The 21406-nt window shown below is 43.5% G+C and overlaps 1 protein-coding gene across 9 annotated transcripts in view; it reads left to right on the top strand.

The window, feature by feature from the left end:
* Nucleotides 1-4144, top strand: part of LOC134208673 (uncharacterized) — a 111462-nt gene extending 107318 nt beyond the window's left edge. For 7 of the 9 annotated variants that reach the window (XM_062684461.1, XM_062684462.1, XM_062684459.1 and 4 more), the window contains exons 9-11: nt 2868-3097; nt 3159-3348; nt 3414-4144. In XM_062684461.1, coding sequence (XP_062540445.1) covers nt 2868-3097; nt 3159-3348; nt 3414-3735 — 742 coding nt within the window. In that variant the 3' untranslated portion in view covers nt 3736-4144. The remainder of the gene's footprint in view (nt 1-2867; nt 3098-3158; nt 3349-3413) is intronic. The other 2 variants (XM_062684463.1, XM_062684464.1) reach the window with 2 other exon arrangements.
* Nucleotides 4145-21406: the final 17262 nt, after the last annotated feature.

Here is a 21406-nt window from a genome sequence, read left to right as displayed (position 1 = left end):
AGGTCAGTCAAGATCCAGGTCAAGTCCAGTCAGATCCAGTCCAAGTCCAGTCCAGATCCAGGTCAGATCGGTCAGGTCAGTCCAGATCCAGTCAGATCAGTCAGATCCAGTCCAGGTCCAGTCAGATCCAGTCAGGTCAGTCAAGGTCAGTCAGGTCCAGTCCAGGTCAGTCCAGGTCAGTCCAGATCCAGTCCAGGTCAGTCCAAGATCCAGTCCAGATCCAGTCCAGGTCAGTCAGATCGGTCAAGATCCAGTCCAGATCCAGTCCAGGTCAGTCAAGATCAGTCAGGTCGGTCCAGGTCAGTCCAGATCCAGTCCAGGTCAGTCCAGTCGGTCCAGATCCAGTCCAGATCCAGTCCAGATCCAGTCCAGGTCAGTCCAGATCAGTCCAGGTCGGTCAGATCCAGTCCAGATCAGTCAGGTCAGTCAAGTCAGTCCAGATCCAGTCCAGATCCAGTCCAGTCCAGTCCAGATCCAGTCCAGGTCAGTCAAGATCCAGTCAGATCAATCCAGATCCAGTCCAGATCCAGTCAGATCAGTCGAGTCCAGTCCAGATCCAGTCCAAGTCAGTCCAAGATCCAGTCAGGTCCAGGTCAGATCCAGTCGATCCGAGTCGATCCAGTCAGATCCAGTCAGGGTCAGTCCAGATCCAGTCCAGATCAGTCAAGGTCAGTCAGATCCAGTCCAGGTCCAGTCCAGATCAGTCAAGTCGGTCAGATCCAGTCCAGTCGAGTCAGATCAGTCCAGATCCAGTCCAGATCAGTCCAGATCCAGTCCAGATCCAGTCCAGGTCAGTCCAGGTCCAGTCAGAGTCAGTCCAGATCGGTCAGATCCAGTCAGTCCAGGTCAGTCCAGATCCAGTCAGGTCAGTCCAGATCCAGTCCAGGTCGGTCCAGGTCAGGTCGAGTCCAGGTCAGGTCAGTCCAGATCCAGTCCAAGGTCCAGTCCAGGTCCAGTCCAGATCAGTCCAGGTCGAATCCAGTCAGTCAGATCCAGTCCAGATCCAGTCGATCCAGTCCAGTCCAGTCAGATCCAGTCCAGATCCAGTCCAAGATCCAGTCAGATCAGTCCAGGTCAGTCAGATCAGGTCAGTCAGATCAGTCCAGGTCAGTCAGGTCAAGTCCAGTCAGATCCAGATCCAGTCCAAGTCCAAGTCAGTCCAGTCCAGTCGGTCCAGTCCAGGTCAGTCGGTCCAGTCAGGTCAGTCCAAGATCCAGTCGGTCCAAGTCAGTCCAGGTCAGTCCCAGTCAGTCCAGGTCAGTCAGTCCAGGTCAGATCCAGTCAGGTCAGTCCAAGTCAGATCAGATCCAGTCAGATCAGTCCAGGTCAGTCCAGGTCGAGTCCAGATCAGTCCAGGTCAGTCCAAGATCAGTCAGGTCGGTCCAGGTCAGTCCAGATCCAGTCCAGATCCAGTCCAGGTCAGATCGGTCAGGTCAGGTCAGTCCAGGTCAGATCCAGTCAGATCCAGTCGTCAATCCGATCCAGTCCAGATCCAGTCCAGGTCAGTCAGATCCAGTCCAAGTCCAGTCCAGGTCAGTCCAGATCCGGTCAAGTCAGTCAGGTCAGTCCAGATCAGTCCAGATCCAGTCCGATCCAGTCAGTCAGATCCGGTCAGATCCAGTCAGTCAATTCGGTCAGTCAAATCAGTCCAAGTCCAGTCCAGTCAGTCAGATCCAGGTCAGATCAGTCCAGGTCAGTCCAGGTCGGTCAGTCCAGGTCAGTCAGATCCAGTCCAGAGTCGATCAGATCCAGTCCAGGTCCAGTCAGGTCAGTCCAAGTCAGTCCAGGTCAGGTCAGGTCGGTCAGTCAGGTCAGTCGATCCAGTCAGATCCAGTCCAAGATCAGTCCAGATCAGTCAGGTCCAGTCCAGATCCAGTCCAAGTCAGTCCAAATCCAGTCCAGATCAGTCCAGATCCAGTCGAATCCAGTCCAGATCAGTCCAGATCCAGTCCAAGGTCAGTCCAGATCAGTCCAGATCCAGTCCAGATCCAGTCCAGATCAGTCCAGATCAGTCAGATCCGATCAGGTCAGGTCCAGTCCAAGATCCAGTCCAAGATCCAGTCCAGATCAGTCAAGTCCAGTCCAGAGTCCAGTCCAAGTCAGTCAAGATCCAGTCCAGATCCAGTCAGGTCAGTCCAGGTCAGTCCAGGTCAGTCCAGGTCAGTCCAGATCCAGTCCAGGTCAGTCCAAGATCGGTCCAGATCCAGATCAGATCCAGTCAAATCCAGTCCAAATCAGGTCCAGATCCAGTCAGGTCAGATCAGGTCAGGTCAATCCAGATCCAGTCCAGGTCCAGTCCAGATCGATCCAAAGTCAGTCAAATCAGTCCAAATCAAGTCCAGGTCCAGATCAAGTCAATCCAGGTCCAAGGTCAGATCCAGTCAGATCGGTCCAAATCGGTCAGTCCAAGTCAATCCAGATCCAGTCCAGTCAGTCAAGTCAGTCGGTCAGATCGTCAGTCCAGGTCAGTCGGTCAGTCAAGTCCAGTCAGTCCAGATCCAATCCAAATCAATCCAAATCCAATCCAAATCCAATCCAAATCAATCCAATCAATCCAACCAATCCAATCAATCAATCCAATCCAAATCCAATCCAAATCCAATCAAATCAATCCAAATCAATCCAACCAATCCAAATCAATCCAGTCCAATCAAATCAATCCAAATCAATCCAAATCCAATCCAAATCCAATCAAATCCAATCCAAATCAATCAAACCAATCCAAATCAATCCAAATCAATCAAATCAATCCAAAATCCAATCCAAATCCAATCCAAATCCAATCCAAATCCAATCCAAATCCAATCCAAATCCAATCCAAATCCAATCCAAATCTAATTATTTGCTAAACTTTTTCTCAACCGCAGATGCTTCGTCCCGGAGCCATTGAGTCGAGTGTTGGAACCAGTGACGATGACCCATTTAGACCAATCGGAAGGAGGAGCCGATGGTGGCAAATCTACTGCCCCTGGAACAGCCTCCACCAGTCAATACAACACGGACACCGAAATGCAGTTTTCGCGCACACAAAGCGATGGAGCTGATCCGGGCGTTGTGGGACCAATTGTGTGGCAAATGCATAAAAAGGAGATGGAAGGTATTTCGTGTTCGTGATTAAAAATTCCCGCGATTTCTGCACATTTTTATATCCCTTTTAGAGCTAACAAGTCCTATACGTGATCCGGTGGTCACCCGGAATCGCTTTGAGGGCTTACTCGAAGGTGCCATCCAACTCTATTCGGACCCTCCGGATAAGGAAGAAGCCAACAAGAACTCGATCACACTACCCGGAGTAATACGACCGCCAACGGAACACCGAGGAAAATCGGCCGCGGCCGCCGTTGTAAGGTAACCCCGCCTCTCGCACCCGAACCCCCTCACCCTAATCCGGGAATCATTTCAAACCGTTCAAGATCACGTCCTCCTCCCCGCAGGGAACCAACGACGTCCCGTGCGTGCTCGGCCACCGTTCGGCCCGTCACGGCGGCAGGCCAGGCCCGTAGCAAGCTGGAGAGTTCCGGACCACCTTCACCGGGTCGAGGAGCGTGGGGAAGCGGCGCCCATTCCCCGCTGGTTAGACCGATGAGCGCTGGTCCGTTCCATACTCCGGCCGCACCGCAGATCGATATTACGCGCGTAATGGCCCCGCAGACGGTTCTGGAGTCGACGGAACTGTCCACGGCGCCACTGCTGCAGAATATCATGCAGGAACTGAAACGATTCCGGAACGAGTGAAGTCCCGAAGCAAACGTCTCAAAATCCAACCAGTAGAGGTGTAGTTTTCTTAGAATATTTTCAGGCTGGAGGGGGCGCTGGATCGACAAACGTGAACCACTGCCAATTTTGTGGTAGCTGATGGCATTTATCTGCATACCTATTCCTATCGCTGATTTGTCCATGTGGTAGAGACGCGGGTTTTCGTGTACCGGTAGCAATAGCTGTAGAAGTAGTGAGTTAATCGCAATCGTTTTTCCCTACTATAGATTAGTAAGAAAACTTTTAGATATAGGAAAGGAACATTTTGTCTACAAACAGTGCGTAATTGGCGAGTAAGCATATACAATGTACAATGGATACTATACTTGTAAATATTTTTGGGAACCTGCTTTTGGATCGAATAAATAAAATACAAATTTTCAATGAATTCAAATGCATTTACGTTTGCCAGTTTATCGATAGCCATGTTTTGTGAGGAAGCAATGGAACAGGACTCGGGGGGTGTAAACATTTTCAATTCTTCGTTATGTCGTATGGGGATAATAAAAGTCATGCTTATATAGAATGGTTGGCGTTCTTGGAAGCTGTTGCTTTGGGATGGCAGCGGTGATACTGAAGCAAGATATTTTCAAAGATAACACGTCGGCCAAATTTTTTACAGACATCATTTGGTGGATTTTTTATACATCATTGTTTTCCAAGTCTTTGGCGACACTTGCTCACAGATATACCATGTGCTGATCGATGGACGGCATTTCTATAGGCTCGTATAGGAGGGCGTAGATCCAACAGAGGACATATTTTGAAATCTAAGTGAGCGCAAAACAGTTAAAGGAATATGTAGAGAAGGGCGGAGATAGATAAATAAATAAATTCTACGGGGCGCAAAAAAGTTTGAATAATACGTTCTAGGGGGCGGGAATCCCGTAGAGTACTTTTTTCTTTAATCTAAGAAGGCGCAAATCAGTTAGATGGATTCGTATAGGAAGGCGGAGATCCTACAGAGGACATATTTCTAAATCCCGGGGGCGCAAAAAAGTTTGAATAACACGTTCTAAGGGGCTGGAAAACCGAAGCGGATTTTTTTAAATCTACAGGGGCGCAAAAAAAGTTAGAGGAATACGTATAGGAGGGCGGAGATCCTGCAGAGGACATATTTCTAAATCTACGGGGATGCAAAATGTTCGAATAATACGTTCTAGGGGAGCGGAAATCCCGTATAAAATCAATGGAGAATATAAGGGGGAACGATTTCAGAATGCTAGGAGCGGAAGTCTCTCGATATACTGCTCATTGTGAGCGGTTATGGTGTAGAGTACAATTGGAGTATATGAAGGGGCGGAGGATTCTTGCAAAAGCGATCTTAGAGAGCGGAAAATTTTCCAGAAGAAAATTATTTTTCGTTTCGGTGAAAAGTAAGCAAAACAAGAAAAATCTTTTTGGTCCCGAGAGCTGGTTACTCAGTGAGTAACTTGGAGTAACCACCATGACAGCACTGGATGTGAGGTTCTTGAGAGTCGCGACTATCCAGCGTCACGAATTCACGAAATAGCAGAACGATGCGTTTCAATATACAACGCATGGCAAAACATGATATGGCAAACATGAGACTTGATCTTCTCGTGATGTTTTAGTGCAAAATATTGATATTGTCGTCTGATCTTGAATCTCCTAAATCATTCATGTCCATATCTCATTTTGCTATCTGATCAACATTTGATATTATTAAGTTTATTTTCGTCTACTCGGAAAGGGATTACTGAACAGTATCACCAGAAGCTGGATGAGCGGATAGGAGATGCCAACGGATCTGGCGACGTCAACAGATTGTGGGAGAACATCCACGAAGCTGTGACAACAACAGCGCAGAATGTGGATGTTCTGCGCGGGGACACCAACGAAAAGGGTGGTTTGATGAGGAGTGCCAGCGAGTGATGTGCACTTTGAAGATTTATTGAACGGTGAAAACGAAGGTGTATGAAGGAGCAGGATAGACTTAGTCGGCGACGGTCAAGGTGACCAAAGCTGAATGGGATTTAGATGGCTGTTTGGCCTGCGAATGGTCCCTAATAAATTCCGGGAGTACAACTCTCAGACTCACCATCTGTTCAATGATATCAAAGCAATGTACGATTCAGTGAAATGAAATGAGTTGTGGCAAATGATGTCTAAACGTGAGCATGGTTTTCCGGTGTAACTGATTGGGCTGATAAGGACAACGCTTGATGGTTAGAAATCAAGTATTCGGATTGCAGACGAAGTGTCAACCTCGTTTGTGATCTTAGGTAGATTGAAGCAGGGAGATGTGCTTTCAATTTTATTGTGACACATTGCACTCGAGGATGCGATTAGGAGATCTGGCGTGGTGAGAAACGGCCCTATTATCAATCACGCTTTTATCTCACCGAAGAGCGAGACGCCGAGAGTAGGGCGAATCATTAACCCTTAACGTTTTTGTTTTATGCTGGTTTTATAACACTTTTGAAAAGTAAATTATGGATTATGGGAAATTATGGGAATTTGGTTTCATCAGTACCCGCTAAGCTGCGGTGGACGATGGAAGTCCTTCGTAGCTTAGTAGGGAAAGCACCTGTCATGCGAACTGGAGTCGTGGGATCAAAGCCCACCGAAGAGGCGGTTACCCTCCAATACCTTTTTCGAACTAAATCTATCACATGTTGTACATATGCATAATCAAGTTTCAGACATAGTAAGTAAATTATGGTCTTCAAGACCGTCATAAAACTTAAAATGTTACTTGGGCTACCAATACAAAGCACATAATCGTGTTTGCTCATTCCACGTCGAGCATCCGTGCGAGACAGCTGCATAGTCCGCGTACGGTTGATTCTTCTTCCGGTTTTTTCCTCAAAGTCAGTTTTTTTTTACCGAAACTGTGAATTTCGAAGTGCTAGAGTGAAAGTGGTGCTCATTGGTAGCAAATATTGGAAAAGTTTATTTATTTATTTATTTATTTATTTCATCTTTGGTTCAAAACCACACAGACTACAGTATCTTAATCCTATTTTTGAAGACAAGCTTACTAAAATTCAAATCAAACTTATCACATACATCGTTAAACAATCTACAACATCTGTCAAGTGGTTTATTGTAACCGTAAGCAGTGCGGTGCGCCGGGGTCCAAAGCAATTGGGGATTGCGTAATCGGCGGCTATGTGCGAGGAAGTTGATTTCCCGGAGCACGCTACTGCAGTCAATGTTATCACGGATCATGTCAAAAATGTAAAGTCGTTGTAAATACGTTCGGCGTTTGGAGAGTGTTTGCAAGCCAATGAGCGTACATCTGTGCTCATACGGTGGCAGGTTATCGGGATTGGTCCATGGCAGCTGTCGTAATGCGAATCTGACGAAACGTTTCTGGATGCTTTCTATGCGTGATGCATGAATCGCATGGTAAGGAGCCCATATTTGAACTCCGTACTCAAGAATGCTTCGGACCAATGAGCAGTATAATGTTTTCAGAGCATAAACATCATCGAATTGTGCAGAGTTGCGGCGCAGGAAGCCAAGCATAGTGTTGGCTTTGGAGATTGTCTTTGAGATGTGCTCGTTGAACCGAAGCTTACTGTCCAGAGTAAGGCCAAGATCCTTTATGGAGTTAACTCTCATAAGCGGTGACTGGTCCATCGAATAGTCAAATCTGATTGGTGAGTGAACACGGGAAAAAGTAATGATTCTGCATTTGGTGGCGTTGGCTTGCATTCCGTTTATCTGACACCACGATGATAAGCGCACAATGTCGGCTTGAAGTGCACAGCAATCTAAAGCTGACTTCACGACTCGGTAAATTTTCAGATCATCCGCAAAAAGCAGCTTGCACGAGTGTAGCTGATCGCAAACGTCGTTGATAAATAGCGCAAAAATTAAAGGTCCTAGGTGACTCCCTTGTGGAACGCCAGACGGAATCTCGAATTCATCGGAACTGGCGTCACGAACCTTGACGAAGGCTTTTCTTGAAGTCAAGTACGAATGAATCCAGTTGACGATCCACGACGGTAGACCAAGACGGTTCAGTTTCAAAATAGCAAGATCATGCGGAACTTTATCAAATGCTTTCGAAAAGTCAATATACACAGCATCTACTTGTTGCCGCTTCTCGATGCATCCAATAACACTATTGGTGAAGCTCATCAAATTAGAGATCGTCGAACGTTTTTGCATGAATCCATGCTGGAATTCAGATATAACGGATTTAACGGCTGGATAAAGCTTGTCATGCAACAGTCTTTCTAGTACTTTGGCCAAACAGTTCAGGATCGAAATGGGTCGATAATTTTCCACGCTATGTATGTTGCCGGATTTGAAGATCGGTGTAATTGATGCGTGCTTCCAGGCATCAGGAACACACCATCCGCGAGTGATCGGTTGAAAATTGTCAGGGCTGGGACAGCCAGCGAGGCTGCACAGTTTTTATGAACGACGGTGGAATCTGATCTGGACCAGGTCCCTTCGAAACGTCAACTGCATTGAGAGCGTCAAAAACCGTGTCAATATTGAGGTTTAGCTGCGGTAGATGGATGTTGAAGCTTTGTAACTCATCTAAATATTGTTGTGGCGGTGAATGGTAGTCTGACTCAAACACACTGTGAAAGAACTCAGCAAACAGATTTGCAGAAGTGTTGTCGGCGGAAGAATTATGATTACCATAGAAGACGTTATTCGGAATACCAGCTGACCTTTTGCGAGTATTCACAAAAGACCAGAACGATGAAGGGTTCTTTTGAGGTTCCGTTGCATTTGTTCAATGTACTCACGGAAACGAACTTCATGCACGCTGTTATACTCAGCTTCCGCAAGTTGAACAGCATACTTATTCTCAGTTGTCCTGGAACGAAAATAACGTTTACGGGCCTTGCGTAGACGGTTCCGTAGTTTGCGCAGCTGCGGGTTCCACCATGGTTGTTGGCATTTTGTAGACATTCTTCGGGTTTTCAGCGGGACATTGTCACGAATTACTTGGTAAACATTGTCATAAAAAACAGTCACAGCATCATCCACCGTTTCGAGGTTTGATAAACACGTCCAGTCCAATGCAGTTAATCTAGCGTTGATTACATCAAAGTCACATCGTGCGAAGTTATATTCATTCCGTGCAGCTGAATTCGACTGCGGGAGTTGCAAGTCTTCAGAGGAGCATTCGAGCGTCAAAACAAATGGCTTGTGGTAAGGATCGACTTTCAAAATGGCAGCAGGTGATTCAAACAGTTCAATTCGATCAGAATCACTGACGAAAACTAAATCGAGAAGCCTACCGTTCGCATTAACCAAATCATTGATTTGCTGCAATCCTGTGAGTAGTAAAGACTCAACTACTGCAAGTTCTTGTTCCGACGAGGCGTTGAGAGGCAGAAACCCATGTACTTCATCATCGAATTCCCAGGCCAAATTAGGAAGGTTGTAATCGCCCATGACTATCATGGTATCACGAGGGTCAGCTAACTCGAGGAGATGCACAAGGGATTCACCGTGCTTAGCGTAAATTCGGCGGGACTGCGCGGTCTAATATAGATGCAACACAGACAGATGGACTCATGTGGTAGCATAACTTTCACAATAACTTGCTCAAGATCATCGCTGCCTTCAAGAAATACGGCTTTCGAATTCAGCTGGGCTCTCACTGCGATTAGGACACCTCCTCCACGCTGAAATACACTGGTGCGAGTGTTTCTATCGCATCGGTAGATGTTGTAGTTACTTGACAGTTCGGAGTTCGAGATGTCGGAATAGAGCCATGTTTCTGTGAATACGATGACATCAAAATCACAGGACAGCAGTGAATTGAGTAGAGTGCTTGTTTTTGTCCTCAATCCACGGACGTTTTGGTAGTAGACGGTGAGCGGAGAACAAGTGGTAGCGGAATGAGGAAGGGTAGATACGACAGTTGTAGAGACTTCACGAACGGAGGTAGCTTCTAAATGCTGATAACAGGGCCAGTATCCACGTTCTGGGCTGGTTTCCAAAAAGTCTGAGTGCGGGTATTATCTTCAATGAACTCGCGGAATTCGATCCCTTGTGGCCATGACAGAGGATCCATAGCTTTCGATTTCGATGCTAGACTGACTCCTATCTTGAAAGAGATGAATGACATCGTCGACACTTGTTTGCCTCTCGGTATCAGAGATTTCACAGTAGCTTCGTCCACATTCAAGCAATCCTTGGCAAGTTTCTCGACATCGGGTTCCGATACATCAGGTGAAATTTTCGAAAGATAGATCCAGAACTTGTCAGTTGATCGTGCTACAGAAGCTGATGATACGTTGGCGTTTGACGGTCCGGCACCGCGAAGAATTTTGGCCGGTTGATCAAATGGTGCAGCTTCGTCATCACGGCTTCTTTTCGGCGTAATATTTTTACCGAACCTGAACCGTGGAACGGGAGATAGTACCGCAGGCGAAAGCTTGTTGAAACCTCCTTTGATCTCTTGCCTGATCTCAGCGATGAGGCTGTCCTTAATCTCACTCTTTATTTCTTCGACGATTTTTTGATACGTATCCTTCAGTTCAACCGTGGCAGCATTCATAGATGCCAATGCATTTTAAATCGAGCATTGCTCATTATGTCGCGACATCCTGTACACATCCAGAAAATAGAAGATGTGCCGCATATTTCCTTGTACAGATCTTCCGAAATGCCCGCGCAGTTGTAATGAAAAGTTGCTTTGCAGAAACCACCGCAAGAAACTTCTACAGTTGACAAACTGCAAGCGCAACTATGACAAACTTCCAGCGGAGACATCTTACACTTTATGCAACTTGACCAAACAGAGTGAACGATGGAGATGCTCTTAAAAGTTAATGCATATGCTGGCTAACAGATGGCGCCACTAGTTCAGGGCGATGACAAGACAGCACCGATGACAGGTTGTGGATGACAGTGGCTACTAACAAGGTTCACACACTACTATATCTCACCTATGTTGATATTCTTCAGCCAACAAAACGCATGTATTGAATGGCTAGCACGAACACGGCGACGACAATCAAAATATAAACAAGCTGCTAATGTACGGATCTTGATCGGAGATGGCAATTCACGATCGGTGGTTGTATGATGACCAGGATATGGGGTGTTTCGGCTTGGATGAATGAGAACAGCAGCAGCGAAAGGAGCATTTATTGATGTTTGGATGGTGGGTACAGGTTGGTAGATGCAAATACTTTTGGTTCGGTGCGCAGCTTGATGTTTTGTTTGGTGCAGTAAACGATAGGCGGTGGTGGGTTTCAGCTTGATCGACAGGTGATGCAGGGGGAGAGCGGCGAGGTGGGAATATTGGCAATGGCGCGGGTTTGGGCAGATTCTTCCACACTCGAGCCGACTCGGAAATATATTAATTTCACAATCCTACCTGATCACAATTGTCGTACTTAATGAAGCGGCGATTGGAGGGCGGTTTATATGCAGGTGTATCGGTGAGCAGAGAATTTTGGAAGCGATCGAAGGCGATGAATCAATGATTTAAAACAGCACAGAATGTTAACAGCTGCATTTAAATTGTTTTTTTTTTTGCAAAACTTATCGGCGTCCAATGGCAGGCGAAGACATCATCGCCCAACGCCGACAGTCCCACCACCATCATCACTGATCGTGCGCCTCCACCAGCACAGGCGTTGTCGTCCTCGATTGCGGCACGGGCGAGTGGCCATCCGTTCAGTGTGTGCTGCTACAAGTGCTAGCCGGTGACATAGTAGTATGAAGGCTAAGTGAAGTATATTTTTGAGCTCTCTCTCTTTCTCGTTGTAACCCCTTTCTTCCCATCTTTTTGGTAATTTGATAATCCGTTTTCCCTGTGTGTTTGTTTATTAGTTTTGTGTTATTTTTTCCCCTGTGATAAGTGTTTAATTGAGTGTGACCCCCCGTCACAAGGCCTACCCTCCCAACTCTAGTGGGCCGTATGTTGATTTCTTCCGACCCAAAGGCAAACGGTTGAATATAAGTCGGATCAGCAAAGATCTGGAAAAGCGATTTTCGTCTGTCACGACCATTGACCTGGTTAGGTCCAGTAAGATTCGCGTCACGAGATTGCCACCTGTGAGCTTTTCACTCTCGAATATAAGGTCTATTTACCATCAGCAGTGTGTAAGATCGCGGGGGTGGTAACGGAGGGAAGTATGACATGCGACGATTTGAAACAAGGTTTCGGTCGTTTCAAGAACGTTTCTTTGCCTCCTGATGCGATACTGGATTGCAAACAAATGTATTCAGTGTCGCAGAAGGGAGAGAAGCGTCACCTTCTCCGGGTCCGCGCTGCCTGACTACGAAGTGATTGGTAAACTTCGTCTACATGTTCGGCTGTATGTACCGAAGTTGATGAATTGTGTTAATTGCAAGCAGCTGGGCCACATCGCTCAGTACTGCTACACTGCCGTGATCTGAAAAAGTGATGTATACGCCAAATTACAACATACCAGTTTTCCATTTTTCTGTTTAAGAACACGATGCGTACTACTCGTTAACACGATTTTCAGAAAGAGGTTAAACGTCACTTTTTCAGATTACGGCAGTACAATAAACCTCGCTGTGCATCTTGCGGAGAGAAGCATGTGGATGGCGAGTGAAAAACGCCACAGAAATGTGTTTATTGCAGTGAAGGCCCTCCACATGCTCTCGAAGCTTGCCCAACGTACATACATCAGCGAATCCACCAGAAGCGGTCTCTTCAGCAGCGTTCTCGGCGAAGTTAAGCCGAAATGTTGAGGAAGGCCGCTTCTCCTGACACCATCTACTCGTCTCTTTCTTTGGACGATCAAGGTAGCTCTGACTCCGAAGTTGGAAATGAGGCCTTTGTTTTCAAAGGCTCAACGAGGAAACGAGTAAGACAAAGCCAGGGTCCTTCGAAAAAGCTTAGAAAACAGCCTCACAGTGAACCCCATTCCAGCATGGTCAAATCAAACGCATTTGGAACTCAAAAACGTTCAACTTTTGTGGTTTCATATCAGGATGAACGAGAGTTTCCTCCGCTTCCGGGAACATCAAAAATCTTTGATGTCCCAAGTTTTTCGGTCAAAGCCGTTCTTCATATTCTGACTCCTCTCCTAAAGCAGCTGGCTTCAAAAATGCCCTTCTTCGAGTCATTCGTATCTTTCGATGACTAACTTAGTCAATAAGGACAACATGATTTCGATTCTACAGTGGAACTGTCGAAGTATTCTTCCCAAATTTGGTATTTTCAAATTTTTAGATAACAAATTACATTGCGATGATTTGCATTATGTGAAACACCAAACGTGAAGCTTCATTTTCCTGATTTCAACATAATCGGTCGTGATCGGGCAAATCTATATGGAGGGGGATAAAAAACGGCACTCATTCTATAGAGTCGATCTTGCTCCGATGTCTGGCACCGAAGCTGTCGCATGTCAGGTAACTATTCGAGGAAAAGACCTCAGTATCGCCTCGATATATCTTCATCCAAACATCGAGATATCTTGTAGAGTTCTCTGGCACATCAGCTCGGTTATGCCCGAGCCACAATTGCTCTTGGGAGGTTCTAACTCCCACGGAACAGGTTGGGATTAACTGTACGACGACAACCGTTCAACAATGATTTACGACCTCTGCGACGACTTCAATATGCCAATTTTGAATACAAGTTGTCTAGATCTTACCATTTGTTCGAGCTTATTATCGTTGGACTGTACTTGTAAAGTGATCCAAGATTCCCATGGTAGTGATCATTTGCCAATCCAAGTCTCGATTTCCAATGGACGCAATCAATCTGTTTCTATAGACCTCTCATAAGACATCACGAAGAACATCGATTGGGGAAAATATGCGGAGGCCATCATTGATGGCGTAATGTCAATAGAAACACTTCCCCCGCGAGAAGAGTACGAGTTTCTATCAAAATTGATCTTTGACAGCGTTTTTCTTTTCAGGTACAACGCCGGCCGGTACCAGGAGCTTCGGTTCGTAGGAAACCACACAGTCCGTGGTGGGATGTCGAGTATATACAACTTTATCGTAAGAAATCCGCCGCGTTTAAAGAATTCCGGAAACACGGTTCGATCGTACTTCACAAACGGTACATCTCTCTCGAGATCCAGTTCAAGAAACTGGTCAAAGTGAAGAAACGCGGATATTGGCGCGCTTTTATTGAAGGTTTATCGTGCGAGACCTCAACGAAAACTGTGTGGACCGTCGGGAGAAGAATGCGTAACGCGTTGTCCGTAAACGAAGATCGTGAAAGCTCATCGCGGTGAATACCCGACTTCGCGAGGAAAGTTTGTCCGGATTCGGTGCCGGTGAAGCAAAAGCTACGTGATGCCTTTGCTGATTTTTTCGAAACGCTGTCACCGTATCGCGTTAGGTTGTATGAATTCGACTCATACGATGAGCCTGGAAGTACTTGTGGGAGTACTGCCGCTGATAGATCGTTCCGCGGAATTATCGCTCCTCATCCGTTGTGAGGTTCTCAATCCATTGGTCATTGACAACTTCAAGAAGCTGCTCGAACAAAATCTCAATCTCGATTCATGAGTATTTACCACTGGTATATGAGGCAGGAGGTAAGCGGTAATCGTGCTAACTTCTTAGACTCTTACAGTTTTACAGACTCATACCTCCATTATTTGTAAGCAAATACGGGCACGCCAGCGAGGAGAGAAGCTTTTTTTACAGACGGGTCAAAAATAGATGACTCCACTAGTTTCGGTGTTTTTAAGATTTTTCATAGCACCTTCTTTAAGCTGAAAGAGCCTAGTTCCGTATATACTGCTGAGCTAGCAGCTATACGATACTCACTCGAGCAAATTGCATCCCTACCTCCTGACCAGTTTTTAATCTTTATCGACAGTCTAAGTTCCTTGGAGGCTGTTCGATCAATTAAACTGGTGAAGCATTCAGCGTATCTTCTTAACGGGATACGGAAAGCTTTGAGTGCTTTATCAAAACGGTCATTCACAATCACCATGGCTTGGGTCCCTTCTCATTGCTCGATCCCAGGAAATGAGAAAGCGGACTCTTTGGCTGTTATTCACGATAAGAAAACCACCTTCGATGAATTTTCCCCATTAGTTCGTCAGGAAACCTTGAACAGCCGGCAACAGAAATGGACAAATGAGGAGTTTGGTAGATGGCTGTATTCAATTCGCCCGCCGGTGTCGAAGCGTCCATGGTTCAACAAATTGAATATGGGACGAGACTTCACTCGAACCATGTGTCGTCTAATGTCCAATCACTACACTTTAAATGCACATCTTTTCAGAGTGGGGCTCTGGGAATGAAATCTCTGTGTTTGCGGCGAGGATTATCAGAACATCGATCATGTTCTTTGGGCAAAACAACCAAACTGTCCGAGGAAAACAACCAAAGTCAACCAAAGAAGTGTTGTCGGGCCTTGATCTCGAGTACATGTTCCTGGTCCACCAATTTTTGAAAGTTGCTGATGTAAGACTGTAATAATTGTCTGCCCATTCCCTTGTCTGTCGTACCCCATTACGAATGTCTTACTCTTGTTGTACATTTCAATATCTGTCATTAATCCCTTCCGTATGTCTTCCTCTCGTCGTTGTCTCCAAAACAAATGTTTGTTTATCCCGTTAGAAATGTGAAACATCGCGAAGAATGTCAACTTTGTGAGCATCAGCATCGTAATTACCTAAGTACCCTCAAATCCTTTCCTTTCCAACTGTAATATTGTTTTCCTTAACCTCGACCAAACTGCGAGTCTTTTGGTTCCCCACTATGCATAAGAATCAAGAAATGTATTGTTAAACTTGATTTCGGCTTCGTAACGCTTCACGACAAATGAGCCTTCCAACTAAACGAAAGAAAAAAAATCGTGTTTGAAGTTGATGAAGAATTTCTTAACTTTCGAACGCGTTGTGACATGTGACAATAACGTTACCCGTGAAGTGAAAATGCGTATGGCAAAATAAGTCCTGCAACATGACGCATAACGTTGATTTATTTCTTATTCATGTTAAAATCATTATTGTACTTCTCAAGTTTTCACTATGATTACACTGTTTGACGCACCGCCACCATCCATCTCCATTAGGTGGTTGCAAGCCGGACAAATCTAATTCAACAAGACCTCCTTTCCTTAGATCCGCTTCCTTTACTGCCTTTGAGCTTTTGGTACAAGGGACACGGGTGTATCCCCGTGTCCGTAAACTGCGCGCACCCATTCTTCAAGAATGCACCATCAAGCCAAAGGCAAGGAAACATAATCTTTCCCATAAAAACATCGAATCGAATTTTATTTTCGTAATTTATTTCTTTTTAATCCAATAAATCATATCGCGCTCGGTGCACTCGGACTCGGGTGTTCTTTGTAATCCATCCACTTACCGCTGCTAGTACTCTGTTGCTGCTGGCCGTCGTGGCTCGAGGCATTTCAAACTGCGGGAGAATAGAGTTTACAACCGACTGGTAAGAACCTGTGGGGACTATAGAACGAGAAAGGAAGGATGGACTTTTGGCTGCACTTTTTCTACCGGATATGGCAGTAAGTGAGCGGTTCCGCTGTTGATTGGGATTTGTAGGTTTCAATGCATTTTGGCTTCTCATCAAACAAACTATTCAGTAATTGTTGTTCTGTAACCATAAATATCAGCTGGAAAGCTATTCGATTAATAGAGGAATCCATGTAAAAATAAGAAGAAGACATACGACGGTGGTAACTTTGACAGATCCTGCAGCACAGCATAGGAAAATCATTTTAAAATGCATAATAAATTCTAGACAAAATGTAATTAAAATCTGATTGATGTATGATACGGAAAAAAATCCGAGCTGCATGATAAATATATTTTTGGTGAATCAAAATATGCAAAAAAAAATGAGATAAGCTTCCAAATATGAACTTCAGATTTTTTTTCTATATCGTACATCAGATTTTAATTGCAATTTGTCTAGAACTTATTATAAGCATTTTAATATGATCTTCCTATGCTGTGCTGTAGGATTTGTCAAAGTTAACACCGTCGTGTGTATTCTTCTTATTTTTTCTTGGATTCGTCTGTATGAAGCATTATTCTTTCAAACATAGACCTAGAAATGGTGGTATCAAAAAGCAGCATTCACTATGTTGTATCCTTTTTTGCACTTATCTGACGATTTTTTGTGGACTGTGTTGTCGCCTTATAACTTAGAAGCATTAAGCATTTCCACATTTGTCATCTGCAATGTTTCTAAACCAAGATACAATTCGTTTTTAATGTGGTTAACATGACATAGGGTTTTGTTATTTTGTTCGTCTCACTTAACTGACCGAAGCTTCCAAAGTGTATTTAACTTATGTGAAAGATTTTTTAATGAGCTTCGTTTTATTCAATAATAAGTTTTTTATGGGTTCATATAATCTCGGCTGAACTGTTTTTTTTTGCGAATTTTGGAGTTATTTTTTCTATACGATCTAGTCTACTTGACTAATGGGGATTTCGACTGGATTAGTTGCTAATTTTCAGGATTTTCGGCTTTCAGTCACATGAAAATGTTGATAATTTCAAATTATTGCCAACTCCCGGATCGAAACGTTGGCAATGATTTGAAATTATCAACATTTCCATGTGACTGAAAGCTGAACATCCTGAAAATTTACTAGGGTAATAGTTCCGATAGTCGTGGGTGTTCCTATAGTTGCGGTAGTGCTGTTTTTACCCAATATATGTATTAAACGCAGCAAACCATGCATTCTATCAATTTGTTGATCTGTCATTACACGAAGTAGAAAAAAACAATTTGAGAATTGCATCAAAATCGGTAAAGTATCATTAAAATACGTTATCTTTCTCTCTGCTTTGCACCAATAGTTGCGGTAGTGTTCCTATAGTTGCGAGTCCTATAGGAAAACAATGGGATTCGTAACTATAGGAACACGAATTAAAATATACCGCAATTATTGGAACACTGCACCAATAATTGGAGGTATCATTTTAGGTAAGAAAGATAAATTATGCAGCGATCGGATAACTCTTCGTTTAAAATATATTTGATGAGCTTCCGAATGCGTACTTAAGGTAAGCGAAATAAAGTATAGGCGTGGTGTAAGCGAACGAATAGTGGTGGATCGTGCTTAGTTCCTCCACTATTGGGTCTTTTGCCCTACTTGACTAAACTTGACAAGACCCTAATTGACGATCTAAAAGTGTTTTCCGTGTCCAAAATACAAACATGTCAAAAATGAATTATACACCCTAGGGATTAGAGAAAAAAAACAAATGGGACTTCTCCTCCGTCCACTTGGAAAGCATCTAACCCGGTTTGACTTTTCCATACCATTAATATGGAATGAATCTGCAAGCTACAACCGTATACATAGTGGAATGACTGGTTGAAAGTGCAAATGAAAGTAGGATTAGCGGTCAACATCGAAGACGATGAGCTGAGAAAGAGCGAAAAAAGTACATAATCTGTTCACTGACGAGGAGGACACTGGCCGTGGGTGATGTATCGAGTTGCAGAGGATCGTTTCCAGCATCCGTGATACAAAAGCAAGTGCAGGTGCATTTTTGCTCACGAAGACTTAACTTGGTATTACGAAGCTATTTTCGTGTTTTAGGTTTCGGTGTGCGCTATGGAAGCGCACCAACACTGCATTCGGCACTTTTTGTCACTGGCATATGGATTAAAAAAATCAGTTTGAGCTTGGTCTGAAGTTTTGATTTGTTACTTTCCTCTTAGCCTGCAATCAGTTTTTATAACTTTTATTGCACTAATGGTAAATGGTTTATTAATAAAATGCGGCAGAGACAAAGCAGCATCTGAAGTGTCATAAGATGAGTTCGAACTATCTCATTTAATCCAGTGGTGGTGATTAATTAACGACGAATTACACTCCCGCAAATTCGACCTCCTGGCGCTGTAGGAAATTTGCTTGGCTGAACAGAAAGTGTGGAAAAGCGGGATTCGAGCGTCTACCTTCTCCCTTCTACCTAGTTATGCACAATGGTCGGAAGCCGTGATTTGATGTTAATTGTTTTGTGCCCAAACGGTTAGTATGATCTAAATAGTGCACATGTCTTAAGACCCATCAATGGCCCATATGTGAGTGGATTTTATTTTGGACAAAAGGTCGAATGGACAAAACGTCGAAAGGACAAAATGTCGAAAGGACAAAATGTCGAAAGGACAAAAGGTCGAAATTACAAAACTGGTTGAAATTGAAAAGCCATAGTATTGAGAACAATACAAAGCAAAACTTTGATGTAGGTACCGTCATCGGGCGTGACAATAGGGGTCAGATTGGGCCATGTTTTCATCAAAGTAGAATGTCTTTATAATCGAATTTATGTATCTGGGCACAAGGAAATTGTAATATAAGGTACCTTTTTGAGCGATTCAGATAGCCGACCTACAGACTGTTTGTCAGAACGATGGCCCAATCTTGACTTGAATCCACAACCTCTTATTTCTACACAAAACTCTTCCACCAGTATGCAATATGCATATGCACAATCATGATTATAATTCGTTCGGGATGCGCGTAGTCCTGGAACACTCATGCAGGCTCGTTTAAGCTATGTACCATTAGAGAGTTTTTTTTCGTTAATGCTGTACAAATTACAAAACATCACGCGTGTTTGAGTGTTAATTAAAATGATTTTTACGGTTGAATCATCGACTAATATGCAATTTAAGCTGTTATGTACAGCTTAAGGCCAGTCTTAGTGTACATGCTGCAGTGTTTATTTCTTATTTGAAACCAATAACGACGTCACGTTGAATTAAAACCGATAGCATCCCCATCTAATATATGATGAGGAGTGGAAAATAAATTTGAAACACATTGCTACAAGAGACTGACAATCTTCGGTATCTTCATGATTGGCATCGGAATGTAATGTATAGAAATATATAGGAAGTCGCGTTGGCTAGCTGCGAAATAATTCATTATACGACACTGATTCAAAGATACCAAAACCAAAGTGTTTCACTCAAATATGCACTTGAAGCGACACGTGTCACAAGAGCACGATTTAACAAGTACTAATTATTCAGATTCATCGTCCCGAAAACTAATAAAAATTATACAATGTTCTGCTGTATATTCACTGTAAATTGGTTAAAGAACTGCCCATGAAATAAAGAAGGAGAAATCTCTGGGACATGTAATTTAAATAGTTTTTTCTTCAGAAACATGTTTTCAAACTTGCTGTCGAATATTTAGTCTTTTTTATGTGTACAGAATTATAGATTTTTAAATTTTGGGCCTTCGACATTTTGTCTATTCGACCTTTTGTCCCTTCGACGTTTCGTCCCGTCGACCTTTTGTCCCATCGCCATTTTGCCTTTTCGACTTTTTGTCCCTTCGACCTTTTGTCCCATCGACCTTTTGTCTCTTCGACTATTTGTTCGTCGACCTTTTGTCTTTAGACATTATGTCCCAAAGCCATAGTACATACCTACTTTTTTTCTACGATAAATAATTTCGGAGATAAGAGCGTTTTTTTTTCAATATTTTGTCTCAAACTAAAAAAAACTATCAGAGAAGTCAAATTTTCAATAGGAAACAATTGGATAGAGTTTTGCATCGAATGCAACTTGTTGCGAGCAAATCGGTTGAGGATAAGTGCTTGAAAAATGAGTGACATTTTTTTCGCGATTTTTCTTTAAAAAAATGTATTTTAGCCATAACTTTCGAGCCCATAGTACGATCTGGCCAATTTTCAATAGGAAACAATGGGACAGGGTTTTGAGTCGAATGCAAATCGATTAAGGGTAAGTGCCTAAATAATGGGCGAGATTTTTTTACTCGTTTCTGGAGTAATAAAAAGTATTTATTGCAATTCCTGATCATAATACCTGGTTTACAGTTAACATTTGAGTGATGAAACGGCCTACTTTTCCATACCAATGAAATCGGTGCTTTAATGAACATTATGCAACTCAAATGGGTTGCATAAAATCCATTATAGCACTCATTTGAGTGCTATAATGAAAAACCAGCATTAGAACAGTAGTTACATGACCACATTTAGCTCAATTAGCTTGGGTGAGTGTTTAAATAGTGTATTGTTCGTGTCACATAATAAATGAAATAATTTAATGGGCATGACATCAAATTCTCCAAAGGCAGGTTTATCTATCGCTTTATGGTCTGTCGAGCATACAATGTGGCACGATAACATGGAATATGTTTGTTTCCAGCAGCAGTATGATATTTTGGCAAGATTGATCATGTAAAGTGAATAAAATTGTACCATTTTGGTATAGATTTATCATATTAAAGCCCATTTTTCGTCATTGCAAAAAATAGCGTGTGCAACTCGTTGCAAAACTCGATTTTTTCAGCACTCGTAGTATTTATCCAACTCGGCAAGCCTCGTTGGATAAACGTACAAGAGGGTGTCGCTAAGTCGGTGGCCTCTCGTTAAGTAAGTACTACATCAACACTTCCTTCCTCTCTCTAGTTACGGGGAAGATGGGCGTGGCCAGCAGTAGTAATCCTCATGCTTTTGTTTTTTTCTAGGACTGGAATCAAGGACCATTCCTCTTCTTGATTTCTGATAGCATTCTAGATAAGGATCTCAGAAGTAAAACATGAGTATCACCAGTGTCCAATCTACGAATTACACCGTAACAATGCTAATGCTAATGCTAATGCTAACTATCTTTTGAATTTAATTAGCTTTGGACGTTTTTTTTCTCTTTAAGCAAAATAATGCTTTAATTCGTTAAGTCGGCTTGACGGTTCACAGTCCAAAGCGAGACCATAATATAATTA

This window comes from Armigeres subalbatus, chromosome 2 (genome assembly GCF_024139115.2).
Source record: "Armigeres subalbatus isolate Guangzhou_Male chromosome 2, GZ_Asu_2, whole genome shotgun sequence".
Taxonomy (NCBI): Eukaryota; Metazoa; Arthropoda; class Insecta; order Diptera; family Culicidae; genus Armigeres; species Armigeres subalbatus.
The sequence above is the reverse complement of the archived record's forward strand: the minus strand, read 5'-3'. Positions and strand labels throughout refer to the sequence as shown.